General features: G+C 43.3%; 1 protein-coding gene and 1 non-coding gene across 2 annotated transcripts in view; one reads left to right on the forward strand and one right to left on the reverse strand.

Moving 5' to 3' along the window:
• Nucleotides 1-70, forward strand: TRNAK-CUU. The gene has a single exon. It is a non-coding gene; the product is annotated as a tRNA-Lys (tRNA).
• Nucleotides 71-2,478: 2,408 nt separating this feature from the next.
• The window catches only part of ACTR10 (actin related protein 10), a 16,108-nt gene continuing 5,098 nt past the window's right edge, over nt 2,479-13,488 (reverse strand). The window contains exons 3-14 of the mRNA XM_014311831.2: nt 12,423-12,495; nt 11,708-11,790; nt 10,691-10,799; nt 8,840-8,947; nt 8,605-8,672; nt 8,232-8,311; nt 6,850-6,885; nt 5,461-5,540; nt 5,291-5,364; nt 4,393-4,474; nt 3,572-3,773; nt 2,479-3,063 (exon numbers count right to left, since the gene is read on the reverse strand). Coding sequence (XP_014167306.1) covers nt 2,882-3,063; nt 3,572-3,773; nt 4,393-4,474; nt 5,291-5,364; nt 5,461-5,540; nt 6,850-6,885; nt 8,232-8,311; nt 8,605-8,672; nt 8,840-8,947; nt 10,691-10,799; nt 11,708-11,790; nt 12,423-12,495 — 1,177 coding nt within the window. The 3' untranslated portion in view covers nt 2,479-2,881. The remainder of the gene's footprint in view (nt 3,064-3,571; nt 3,774-4,392; nt 4,475-5,290; nt 5,365-5,460; nt 5,541-6,849; nt 6,886-8,231; nt 8,312-8,604; nt 8,673-8,839; nt 8,948-10,690; nt 10,800-11,707; nt 11,791-12,422; nt 12,496-13,488) is intronic.

Below are 13,488 nucleotides of genomic sequence, written 5' to 3' on the forward strand. Positions count from 1 at the left end.
CGGCTAGCTCAGTCGGGAGAGCATGGGACTCTTAATCCCAGGGTCGTGGGTTCGAGCCCCACGTTGGGCGCATTGACTTTTGAACTTCTTGAAACGGTACAGGCGGGAAACGCTGACTCCTGGGGGAAAACCCTCGGTAAATCAGTAGGAAAACCAGTTTTTGTAAGTGACCTGCATGCAGGAATAACATGTGCATAACAAAACTGGAGCCGTGAGAAGCGGGGCTGTGACCACTTAACACCGGCTCCCACAACCTTTTATTTTTTTAATCAGCAATGCAGGAAACAGATGTTAATCAAGTAGGAGCTCTGGGCTCCCTCACAGATAGAGAGGAATTACAGAGATACCTGGATAAAGCACGGAGCTGGAAACGTAACAAAAGCCACAATGGGATTCTCCATCTGGGATGGGGCAACCCTGGTTAAACACAGAACTGCAGGAGAGCAGCCAGAGCAGCTCCACGGGAAGGGATCTGGGGGGTTTAGGGCAGCAGGAAATTCACCCCTGTGAGGGTGTGGGGCCCTGGCACAGGGTGCCCACAGGAGCTGTGGCATCCTGGCAGTGTTCCTGGCCAGCTTGGATGGAGCTTGGGGCAACCTGGGATGATGGAAGGAGACCCTGCCCATGGCAGGGGTGGAACTGGGTAAGGTTTAAGGTCCCTTCCAACCCAAACCATTCTGGGATTCTGTGGTTTGTGTTGGTCCATCACTGAACAGGCTCTCCAGGGAAGTGCTCACAGCCAGCCAGAGCTCAAGCAGCATCTGGACAATGCTCTCAGCCATGGGATTTACTTCATGTAGTCCTGCAAGGAGCAGGGAATTGCACTCCACCAGCCTCAGGGGTCCTTTCTGACTTGGGACAATCTGATTCCATGAAAAGGGAGATGAAGGAATGAGATAAAGCCACTTGCCCCAGGGAGCAGCTCCTGCTGATGCAGACCACAATGCATATTCCAAAATTGATGCAGACCACAGTGCATATTCCAAAATCCTCCTCCAGTCAGCAGGACTCACCTGGAGCTGTCTGCAATTGGCCAACACCAATCTGCTGGAATGGCATCCAGTCCAGAATGAGGAACCTCTGAGGGAAATCCTCCAGCTGCTGCAGGGATTTGTGTCTGCCACTGTCCTTCCTGCCAAACCAGGCAGACAATGTCAGTTTGTCTGCTGGGAGGATCCACAGATCCCAGAGCTGTGCCAGGGACAGAACTACAACAGTCAGGGTGAAAACCCAGCCATTTCTACACCATTACACATTTAGGGTGTGATCTCTGAGGAGATCACACCATTAAGATTCTTTCTCATTCTTTTCAGGACACACCATTAAGAGTGTTTCTCACTCCTTCAATGAAATAAAAATCTCCTTTAGCAGGTCCTGGGACTCTGCACTTAACCCAGCATGAAATGGGAGTTAGGAATTCTGTCCCTGCCACGTGAAACAGAAGCAGCTGAGGCTGTTGAGTGATGCAGAAACCCCACAGGAGGAGATGTGAGTGGGCAGAAGGGAGATGAGGTGGCAGAACACGCCGGGAGAGGTCCCAGGCTACGTGCGCAGAGCAGCACAGAAATACCCCTGAAAAGGAAGGGCTAAGAATATCCTGAATGTCCTCAGCTGCAGTCTGCTGCAGTTGAGGAAAATGACATCATTGCACCACCACCACCACAGGCTCTGTAGGAGTTTCAGCTCCTGACTCCTTCCCACTGAGAAGGGAAGGAGCTCCCAGCTCCATGGGACTCGTGCTGATGGCAAATTCCTCTCTCAGGAAGCTCTGCTTCAGCTCTTACTGAGGTAAAATAAAACCTGCACCCAAATTATCCAGATTGTGACTGAAAACGAGCAGCACAGCTCAAGCTGCATGCTCTGTACATCCCTCTGTGCCTGGCAACAACACCCTGCCTGTTTATCCAGCCTGGAGATGATCCCTAAAACACCAACCTCATCCCACAGCTATAAAGCTAACAGCACCTGTTAAGGTAAAACACACTGACAAAGCCATGCAGGAGTTACTGGAGTGCTGTAGCACATTCCCTGTGCCAGGGTTCACCAGAAGAGGATTTCTTTAAATATCTGTTTGACTTGCAGAGTCGTGCTTCAGGCACACAGCAGGTGGGCAGCAGGCAGCAGGGGGAGATCTGTCACAAAAAGCACGTTTGTGCCAGCAAAAGGCTTCACCACCCCAAAAATGTCGTATTTATCTTCCCAAATTTGAGACAAAAATTGCTCCTCAGGGTAGGATTTACACCTCAGTCACTGTGAGTCAAGTTTGACCTCAAACCTGTTTATAATTAATTTATAATAATTTATAATCTTACACTGCTGAAACCTTTCTTGGAGGAGACATAAGGAGAGGTTTTAGCTCAGCATGATGAGAGGGTTACAAGCAGAAGAGTTCTCTGCTGAAACTCTTACAACAAGGGAAAATAATGTTCCACTACCTTTGCTAAACAGCCCCAAACCATTTCTTCACATGTGACTCAAGGGTGGAATATTTTAATACAGGAGTTGGCACTAAAAATTCCCATAGATGTTTCCCTAGTGCTGTTCATTCTTCTCAACATGCTTAAAATGAACATATCTTAAACCAAATTCTCTCAGCAATGCCGTTTACTATACAGATAAATAATAAACAACTCAGTAGGGAACAGCTCGTGAGGGGACAGAATTTCTCCAAAACAACACAAAAGAGCAGAGGAGCTGCCAGAGTTAAGTTTGTAAACTATAACTGCACAGGGTTTTAAATAGTGTTAGTGCCTATACCCTGACAACACCCACACTGTTCATGTTTAATAGCGTTACACACAAATTAATGAACATAAACCAAAACCTAATGCACATGGATGAAGCTGAAATGAGGCAGAATCCTTGTGTGGAATTTAAGTGCTTATTTTTCTGTGGAAAAAGCTCTTTTCATCAGTGGTGGGGGTGCTTTTCCAACATCAAACATCATTTCCAGAGGGGGGTTGTTGAGGCAGCACCAGTCAGGAATGCGGCCGGTCTGGCTGTAATATTCCTTGGACACAGAGCGGCTCCCAAGGATGTCCTGGAGTGCTCCAAAGATTGCTCCTGCCAAAGAAAAAAAAAATCTGTTTAAATTCCATAGAGAATTTCTTTTTCTACTTCTTCCTATCAAGGATCTCAACTGGGATATTTCAGCTCTGCCCCTAAATTTAAAGGGATGAATGGATATTGCTGTTTTCCTTCTCAGTAGCCCAGCTAGTCCCAAACTGCTTCCATTTATATCCCTGGAAAGTAACTGAAAACAAGGAATCATCTGCTCTCTGCTGACAGCAAACCTGGCCTGGTTGACCCACTTCTTAAAACAAAGTTTTTATTTGAAGCACTTCAACCAAACCCCATTGTGCTCAGGGCAACTTTTACCCCCAAAAAGTTGCACCACAAATTCACACCAGCTGTGAGAAGATTCAGCCCACAGCAGCTGATCAGGGAAGAAAAGCACCACAGATTTTGGTGCACAGAAATTGTTCTGGTTTATTAACCCTAAAAATACAAGGTTTTATTCACAAATCCCACTTTTTTTTCACACCTGCTTCCCAGTTGTTCCCATTCTTACCTCCCAGCCAGGCCACGCAGTTGGATTTGGCAGGGGGAGTGTGAATCCTGAAGGTTTTGGTGGCAAGAGCTTCCTTGTACTTGGGTTTCTCCACCAGGTGTCTGATCTCAGCCATGAGCCTGTGCAGGAAGCCCGGCAGCATTGCAGTGCCCCCGATCACCACCAGGTTCTCTGCCAGCTGCTTCCTGGTGTCTATGGGGCACTAATGCACACAGGGGGCACAAAAAAACCCAAATAAATCAAACTGCCTGAGCTGGAAGCCATTCAGAGGTCTCTCAGAAAGTCAGTCCATTTCTATGCCCTTCAGTTGCTGTTTTCTCATATTTAGCTGGAAAATAACCAGCATAATGAGAGAAATGCAAGGGAAATGCCTGGAGGTGCAGAGGTGAAGGCTCCAGGCACAGAACTTCTTAAACAATTTGTTTTCATAAAGAATTCTAATTGAAATGTTTGTCATATCAGCCAAGTCCATGGCTCTCCAATAAATTGCATCTCAGCAAACTTATTTAAATGGCATCAATAGCTACAGGGAGCCAACTTTAATTAACATATATACACCACCACATAATGAAAATTTCCATTTATAGTGGTTTTCTAATGCATTTTTTTCCCAAATATAATAAGAAGTGAAGCATTTGTATACACCAAGAAAAAAATCTGCACTAAATTTAATATACTGCCTGCAATAAAGATGTCCAAATTAATTTTTTTCTAGCACAGGTAAACCAGCAGCCTGCAGGACTCAAAATCTTGAGTCATTTTTAACTGCAGGTTGTCTAAGGCCGGAGGCATTCCCTAAACTGCTTCTAATATAAAAGTACCTGAACCAGTGAATCCAAGATCAAAGTGGCAACAGATGTCTCTTCATTATCCTGCTCAAAGAGGATTTCCACCACGGAGTCTCTGTGCACAGACAGGAAGGGAGTGAGTGTTAATGAGCAGCAGAACCACACTGGGCTGAACTGGGGCACAGCAGAGCTGCAGGTAACTCCAGCCCTCTGCTGCCAACACTTTGTCACTCCTGGCACACAGCCCATGCACCCAGCAGTGCCAGCAGGGAGGGGACAATCATGGACTCCTTGGGACAGCCATGGAATCCTTGGAAAAGACCTTTGAGATCATCCCATTCAGCCCTCAACCCAGCATCAGCACCCTGCTCACCCCTAAACCACGTCCCCAAGTGCCACATCCACACTGTGTGTTTTGCACACTTCCAGGGATGGTGACTGGGCAGCTCCAGTGCTTTACAACCTTTCAGTGAAGACATTCTCCCTAATATCCCATCTAAATCTCCCCAAGTCAACTTGAGGCCCTTCACTCTTGTCCTGTCCCTTGTTCCCTGGGAGCAGAGCCTGACCCCCACCTGGCTGCATCCTCCTGGCAGAGCTGCAGTGTGAGGTTTCCTCTGAGCCTCCTTTTGTCCAGGTTCAAATGCCCTGTTCACATCACTAAACCTGTCCTATTATCAGGCTTTGATACACATTTCTCTTCCCTCATCCCTTCTCCAACCTCTCTGCTGTCACCCTCTTCTTGGGGCTCTGGAGAAGCCACCCCCTCCCATGATGGGTTTGCACTGTGCTCAGCACACAGCTTTCATTTTAGAGGCATTAAAAGCATATGCAAGTGTCTCATTAAAATCCAATTTTATGAAAATTTATGTGCTTTTAGAGTTGAAATATATCCTTGTAATGACAAATACTCTGCCATAGCATTTCTCACCTGATGGGGCCAACGACATGGAGAATCTTTTCTCCATCCAAAGGATAGTCCACGTCTGGAGGCGGTGAGGGACGCTGCAAACAAAACCAAACTTGTATTATTATTATTTTAGAGCCCCAAAAGTCTGCAGCCACCTCAAAAGAGCAGGAAGAGCTTCATCCTCCACTCACCTGAGCACTGCCATCAATGTTGAACTTGGCTGCCTGGATTTTCAGCCCCCGCTGGAGATCACTGACAAAGCAAGTGCGGACTGTGCAGAGGGGAAAGAAGAGAGGGGCAGAGTGAGGTCCTGGTGGATCCCTCCATCACCAGCAAAACCAGTCATTTTCTTAATTTAGAGAAGGACACACACTCCAGGCCCTTGCTGGTCCAAGATATTATCAAATAAATGTAAAGAGAAGCAGTCTCTACTCTCCAGCAGAGTTCAGGTGCTCTCTAGATCACGAATTAAGCAAAGCTGACACTAAAATTATGTTGGAAATCCTGCCTGTCCTTTCTCACACAAACCACACAAGATTTAAAGCCAGAGGGATGCTCCTCATGGTGCCTCAAGGTGCCAGGGGTTGTATCCTGCCTTCACTGCAGGCTTTGCACCACAGCCTCAAACAAGGCATTGCTCATTTCCTAAACAAGCTCCTGCCATGCAACATTTTCTTTACTGCAACTCTTCAACACCCTGAGAATTCCAGAGGGGTCTTCTGCTTCCAGACAACACTGACAGAGCCCAGCCTCATTTGTATCCCAGCTGCTACTGTAATTACACAGTAATTATTGTATTTGGCACAGGTGAGCATCTTCCCCATAAGCTGCTGTCACAAAGAAACAACCCTTCAACACAGACAGCAACAATTCCATCCCTAGCCCGGGGTCTCTGGTTCCAAAAGACTGCATAGAAAACACAACTCATCAGAAAAAGTGTGCAAGTCCAGGAATCAGAAAAGCAACTTCCATTTCATAAAGCACCAGCTGCATTTATTTTGTATTTGACTAATGGATTTCCTCCTAATTTGACCCAAGGGATACATAGTAGTTACAGTTTTCTAGGAAAACACATCTTTTTCTCTCTGTTGCACATGTAACAATCACATAGGAATTCATTCAAGCTCTCCCAAACAAAGACTCTACTTTTTCTGGTGTAGTAAATGTAGCTCTTGTCTCCTCTTGCCTACCTGAACACACCAAAATATCTTTTATAAATACTTTTTTTTTTGAAAAATTGACTTTAAAGCAAACTGAGCCTTTCTGGTTAATCTATAAACAAGACTACACAACAGTGCAATCCTCTTCCTGTGCCCACCTACCAAATACATCTAAAAGCTGCAACTCAACAACACAGAGGTTAAAGTGAAAGAGGAATTCAAAACCTGGTTTTGGTTTTGCTTTCAAAGAGGAAGAACAACACAAGTTCAGCTAAGGTAATAAATACAGCAGAGAAGAGAAATAAATTGCTAAATGTAAAATATTTTTAATTCCTAAATGTAAAATATTGCACACTTGTTATTATCACACTCCACTGCACAATTTCATACACTAGAGTTACACAAAGCAAACAAAGTTACCTTTTATATCCTCCACTATGTCTTCTGGGACTGAGCCTGAAACAAAATAAAAAAACTTAGTTTCACTCTTAAATTCTCTTCCTACATTAAAAAAGCTTTTGTTCTAAGTTTGAATTACATTTAATATATTAAACTTTCACTCTGACAGCAGTTTTCAAACATTTCCAAAGCAGAAAAGATATTAAGAACAGAAATAAGTTTGTCTTTGCTCAAAACCGACTGAAAAATTACTACAGAACTTTTATCTCAGCCTTTATTCAAAACTGCTGTGAGAAGAGGCTTATCATAAAAATAATATACTTGTGAAATTACAGAATCATTGGGTTGGAAGAGACCTTCAGGATCATCAAGTCCAACCCAGCCCCAACAGCTCAACTCACCCCTGGCACCCAGTGCCACATCCAGGCTTTGTTAAACACACCCAGGGATGGGGACTGCACCACCTCCCCGGGCAGACCATTCCAGAACTTTATCACCCTTTCTGTAAAAAAACATTTTCCTGATATCCAACCTGTATTTCCCTTGGTGCAGCTTGAGGCTGTGTGCTCTGGTTGTGTCAGTGCTGCTTGGAGAAAGAGCCCAGCCCCAGCTGAGCACAGGCACCTTTCAGGAGCTGTGCAGAGTGATGGGGTCACCCCTGAGTCTCCTTTTCTCCAGGCTGAGCACCCCCAGCTCCCTCAGTGGTTCCTCACAGGGTTTGTGTTCCCAGCCCCTCTCCAGCCTTGCTGCCTCCTCTGGACACGTTCCATTGTCCCAATGTCCTTCCCAAACTGAGGGCCCAGAGCTGGGCACAGCACTCCAGGTGTAGCCTCAGCAGTGCTGAGTACAGAGGAACAACAACCTCCCTGCTCCTGCTGCCCACACTGCCCCTGATCCAGGCCAAGACAGAATTCATGCAGGCAGGCTACAGGAGACACAGTGAATCCTAAACCCATTTTATTCTCTGTCCCCAGAGCAGCTCCCTGTCGCAGACATCTTTTATGAAAAATCCTTTCCTTAGGAATTTTTCTCCTGAGAAGCTGAGAGGCCTCAAGAACAAAATGTAAACAATGGTTATCTGCTGCTGTGGAATGCAACAGGTGCATCTGTGATTGGCCCATGTTGGATGTTTCTAATTAATGGCCAATCACAGACCAGCTGGCTCGGACAGAGAGCTGAGGCACAACCCTTTGTTGTCATTCCTTCCTATTCTATTCTTAGCTAGCCTTCTGATGAAATCCTTTCTTCTATTCTTTTAGTATAGTTTTAATGTCATATATATGATAAAATAATAAATCAAGCCTTCTGAAACATGGAGTCAGATCCTCGTCTCTTCCCTCATCCAAGAGCCCCTGTGAACACGGTCACAGCTCCCAGCAGAGATTCCCCACCCCAGTCCTTACCCATCACAGAGGGAAGGCTTTGTCCCTTGGCCAGTCCTGTGTCCACCGTGCACTGCTCCAGCAGCTGATACTCCAGCTCTCTAAAACAGAGCACAGGAGGGTGGGAGAGACATCCATGAACCCAGCCTGGCTCTCTGGACTACACCCCAGGGACAGGATTCATTCCTGCAGTTATATCCTTCTAAATATAAACCTAAGGACACCCCATTCCCACAGATTTTACCACATCAGCAACAGCTGCACAGTTTTAATTCTAAAAATTGGGTGATGTTACAGCAAGTTAAGATTTAGAAAAGGAATTTTTGCTCATGGTCAAAGAGGAACTTTCAGAAATAAATCATTTGTAACCTGGAATGGATAACTATGAACTTACTTGTGGATGGCCTTTCCTCCCAGAGGAAGGGAACCCCAGCAACTCAGGATTGGAATTCCTTCATAGATCTACAGGAAGATCAGGAAATTCTCCTCTTTTTCATTAGTTTTCAGTCTGTTGGAATTAAATGCCTTTTTCCTTCTACAATCCCTTGCATCTGTCACCTTCTAACTGCTTTTGTCAAAAAAAAAAAATCTCATGTTTCATGACAGCCCCCCTGAAAATGAAAGGATACAGGCAGCACCAAGCTTTCTGCATATCCACAGTCCAGCACCATGGCAGAGTTGATCCCCAGTGTCAGGAGAGACATCAGGTGGCTTGGAGCAAACAAAACAGAAGGTACCTACACAGAAACCAAAAGCAAAGTTGGCAGAAGGGGGAAAACACAAACAAAAAAGAAACAAAGCACTGATGCCTTCCCTGAATGGCATTTTAAAAGCAAACCTAAATAACTGTATCTTGAATTATTCCAGTAGTAATCTAATGAACAAATACAACAGGATTCTAAATCTGTGTCCATCTTCTTTGTGGTGCACACCAGGTACTTCAGTAATGATGGATTGCAAGAAAAGCGAGTGTTGGCTACAAAACTCAGGTCCAGTTTCTTATTGTTATTGAAAAAATGAAAGAAGCTGAAATACAGCTACTTCAAAAGCTATAAAAACTTGAAGATGTGAATAAAAGAGCTAGAAAATCCATAAAAGTGTGCCTTGTGACAAACACCGCTGCACCCAAACAGAAGAGGCTGTTTGAAACACTCTCACAAAAACAATGTGAAAACTCAAGTTGAAATCACATGAGAATTATCTCCTTCTCCCAGAATTCCATAAATCAAGTTTCCTAGCAAGCAACAGTTCCATTAAAAGAACACTTTGAAGTGTGAATTAAATGAGAAATTTCAATAAATCCTGCACTTACAGGAACCATACTGACCCTTAACCCAGAGCCAGAAGGTAAAATATTGCCCCTGTATTAATAAACCACTCTTTGCACCAAGTAGAAAAATAGAAACCAGAGAGAATTAGATTCCTATCAGTATTAACTGGCTTCTTAACTTGTTACAAAGTCTCTCCATCAAAATATGACTGCACATGTGCCATTTTCAACAAACCATTCTGCATGGGATGTGCTTTAGCTGAGACATTTTATTGCTGCAAAAGGGATTAGGGAAAAAAACCTCAAAAAAAACAACTCAAATCTTTCAGCAAGTTGAAGTCATCAGAAAATTTTACCAATAGTAAGAAAGAATTATGCAGGAGTTTGAGTTTAGTTGGTAAGTGTGCTGTGGAAGGACAGTGAAGAAGTACTGCAGTCAAACTGGTTTCATTACTTTTTATAGAAAAAACCTTTAACTTTCTTCTGTCTGAACTGAAGAAGCATGGAGTCACCTTCTAAACGATTTCCTGCTACAACTAAACAAGAATTAGGTTCAGACTTTTCACAGAATCCTTGACTGGTTGGGTGGGATGGAACCTTAAGGACCACCCAGTTCCACCCCTGCCATGGGCAGGGACACCTTCCACTGTCCCAGGCTGCTCCAAGCCCCATCCAGCCTGGCCTTGGACACCTCCAGGGTAGCCACAGGCTTTTTTTCCCCACAACTTTTCTTCAAAAAGACTGATTAGGCAGAGCAGGTATTTGATTTCAGGTTAAGTTCTTCTCTAAATGAGCTCAGCCATGTGCTGGGCAGGTATTGACTGTGGCAGAAATCAGGAGACTTGCTGACAGGGCACTAAGAAGTGTTTAAATATAAATCCTGGCTCCAGGCAGAGCTCAATGGGGATTATTGGATCTGTCTGGGACAGTGCACTGTGAGCTGTATTATCTACAAGCCAGGGAAACCTTGCAGAGCCTTGTTAAGTGCTGCTGCTGCTTTATGGCCTCATGAAGAACCAGAATGGAACAAAATGGTCTTTAATCCAACTTCCATGCCCTACTTCCTCACACCATCATCAGAATTTTCTTCTTTATGCCTCCCACTCTTTTGCTACTATTTCCATTTTTATTTCCCACATCTGGTATTGACTGTCAGCAAAATTCTTCCTGGCAAGTGGAGCAAATGTACACATTTCTGCCTAACACTCACCTCAAAATGCTTGAAAAGGACCCTGGTGAGGGTGTCCCTGAAGTGTGAGGGGCACAGGACTGACTCTATGATCACAACACGCCTGTCCCTGGGATTCACCAGCAGATGCCTAAAAAAAGACAAAGACGTGCAAAATAAAACTGGGAAGTTTAAGCAGATATTATGAGATCTATCCTACAGTCATATTTCATCTTCCTCAAAAATCCCAAAGATTTGCATTTAGATAGCATTTGCTACAGCAGACCCCAAAGATTTTCACAAATCTAAAAACCCCAATGCTTTCCTAAAAGAAAGTCAGGGAATTCATTATACATTTCTAAATCAATATAAAATAATACAAAAATAAGCCATCAATGGCTTGTCCAGTGTCATAAAGCACATAACAAAGATGATACTCTGATATTCAGATGCTCTGATTTCAGTGGAAGAGGATGAAATTGTCCTGATTTCAATTGCAAAGTGATGGTCCAGGACAGGAGAAGAAAACAACCCAGCCCACAGCAGATCTGAGGCACAGAAATTAAATCCTGGTTTCCCTGTGATGACTTTAACTGTGGAAAAATATGGATTGGAAGCAAAGAGAAAAGACCAAGCCCAATTTCATTATTTACTAAGGGTACTAAAAACAGAATAAAGGGATGTATTGCTGAGATAAAAACATTCCACAGGTAAAGATTCCTCCTTCCAAACCACTGTGGAGAGAGTTCTGCACTGACAGGAGCTTCAGCCCTCCCAGAATCAATGCAACTCCTGAGGGAATGCCTTCCCCTTCTCTGGCCCTTTAGAAATCCCTCAGCTCAAAGGTAATTTATCAAACACCTTCTGCTTTTACAGAGCAACTGCTGCTGCAGGACAGGAGCTCTTTGTGAGAGAACCTGGATCTCAGCACCACCAGCACCACCACAGCCAGGCAACCCCTTGCAAAGCCTTATCTCAGTTTTCTTATCTAACCAGGCAGTGCCCATCCCCTGCTCACAGCCCTGGAAGTGCTCAGGGAAGGCCTGGAAGGTCTCTTACCGGAAATACAGCATGTGGATAAATTCCTTCAGGTAGGAATACAGCTCCTCTGTATTGATGTTGTACTGAACCACCTTGACAGGCTGGGAAGGGAAAACATCCACAGTCAGCTCCAATGCTGGGCAGTGATTATTTACATATAAATATATAAATAAATATATATAAATATATATATAAAATGTGTAAATATAGATATGTAAATATATGTATATATATGTATATATTCACACATGATATATAAAGAAATATATAAAATATATAATATATATTTAATCTGACATTATATATATAAATATTCACGCCTGCTTGATTTGCTCTTTGTCCTTAAAACACCACATAAACCCACCCTATAACTCCCACCCTATAACTAAATTCCACAGTTAATTAATGCTAATTTTTCATACAGGCAACTTAGAATTAGTTTTCCAAACTCTACTAAATGAAAAGAATTATTATTCTAATTACTATATAAAATAATATTTTTTGTTCTCAATAAATGCCCCAAAACACAAGCTCCACTGGGACTGAGCACTGGCATCACATTTATCTGGACCTACTCACAGTTTTTAATAGCAGCAGTTAAAATAATGAAAAATATAATAATGTTTCAGAATATTTTATTCAGGCAGTGAAAAATGGCTTGTGATGGACAGAAAAAGCATCTGCAAAATTCTTTCTATGCCATAACACACCAAACAGCATAAAAACAGTTCACCTTTGAGACATCAGGTTTCTTGATTTCACTGGGGATGATGCATCTTGGTCCTGTTTCTCCTGCAAACCCACACCTGAAAGAAAATGTTAATTTTATTCAATTATTTGAAGTCACCACTTGATCCCCTGGATCTGGGGACCATCACTGAGTAATGAATTAGGGAATTCTCTTACTGCAGAGAGGGGTTTTGCACACAGTTTTCCTATCCAGCCACTTGGAGATAAATTTAAAGATGGACTAAGAGATGAAGGTTTTGTATCTTTTTTATTGACTCTCTCAACAAAAGGATAAAAAACAGCAGCAACCCCAAACCAAACTTTTCAGAAACCCACCTGGTCTTCGTCAAACACAAAAGAACCATGGTCTGAAGAAAGGAAATGAAAAGCAAAATGAATTCAAGGTTTATTTTAGCCTCAGTGCCTGATATTTGCTTCATCCTGTCACTGCCAGTAACTACAAATCCCAGAAGAAAACTACAGTTTTCTGTAAAGCTCCTGGACTTGGAGCACTTTTAATGCAAAAAGTCAATTAATGTTTGATTCTGGGATTTGGCAACTGTCAACATGTTGGATCATTTCAGAAAAAAAAACTTGGAACAGCCACAATTCAGAATTTCATTTTCTTCTTTTGTCTCAAACAGATGTTTATGCAGTCCCAGTGTATACAGGCAGTTTTTTCTTGAACTTTCAGCCTTATTTGGAACAAAACAGACATTTCTCATACAATTCAGCTTCGATTATTTCTATGAGAATGAAGGCTGGAAACAGATCTTAAAAACACACTATTCAGGGAAAAGGCATTTCCAAAAAGAGGGTTTTATTGGATAAACAATGTCCAGGGAATAAGAGCTCACAAGCACCACAAACTTGGGAAAAGCTGTCAGTGTGAATCCACAAAAAGCTACCCATGGGAATCACCTGTCCCCATCCATGAAGGCTCTGTAAAATCCTCCCATTCCCAGGTAAAAAAGCTATTGTGAAGAGCAAGGAGGAGGGATTGAAGCAAGTTATGGCCCTGAAGTTTGGCCTTTTTTTGGCCCACGAGGTCAAATACTAAAAAAATAGCA

The sequence above is a fragment of the Geospiza fortis genome, unplaced genomic scaffold, assembly GCF_000277835.1.
Source record: "Geospiza fortis unplaced genomic scaffold, GeoFor_1.0 scaffold23, whole genome shotgun sequence".
NCBI lineage: Eukaryota > Metazoa > Chordata > Aves > Passeriformes > Thraupidae > Geospiza > Geospiza fortis.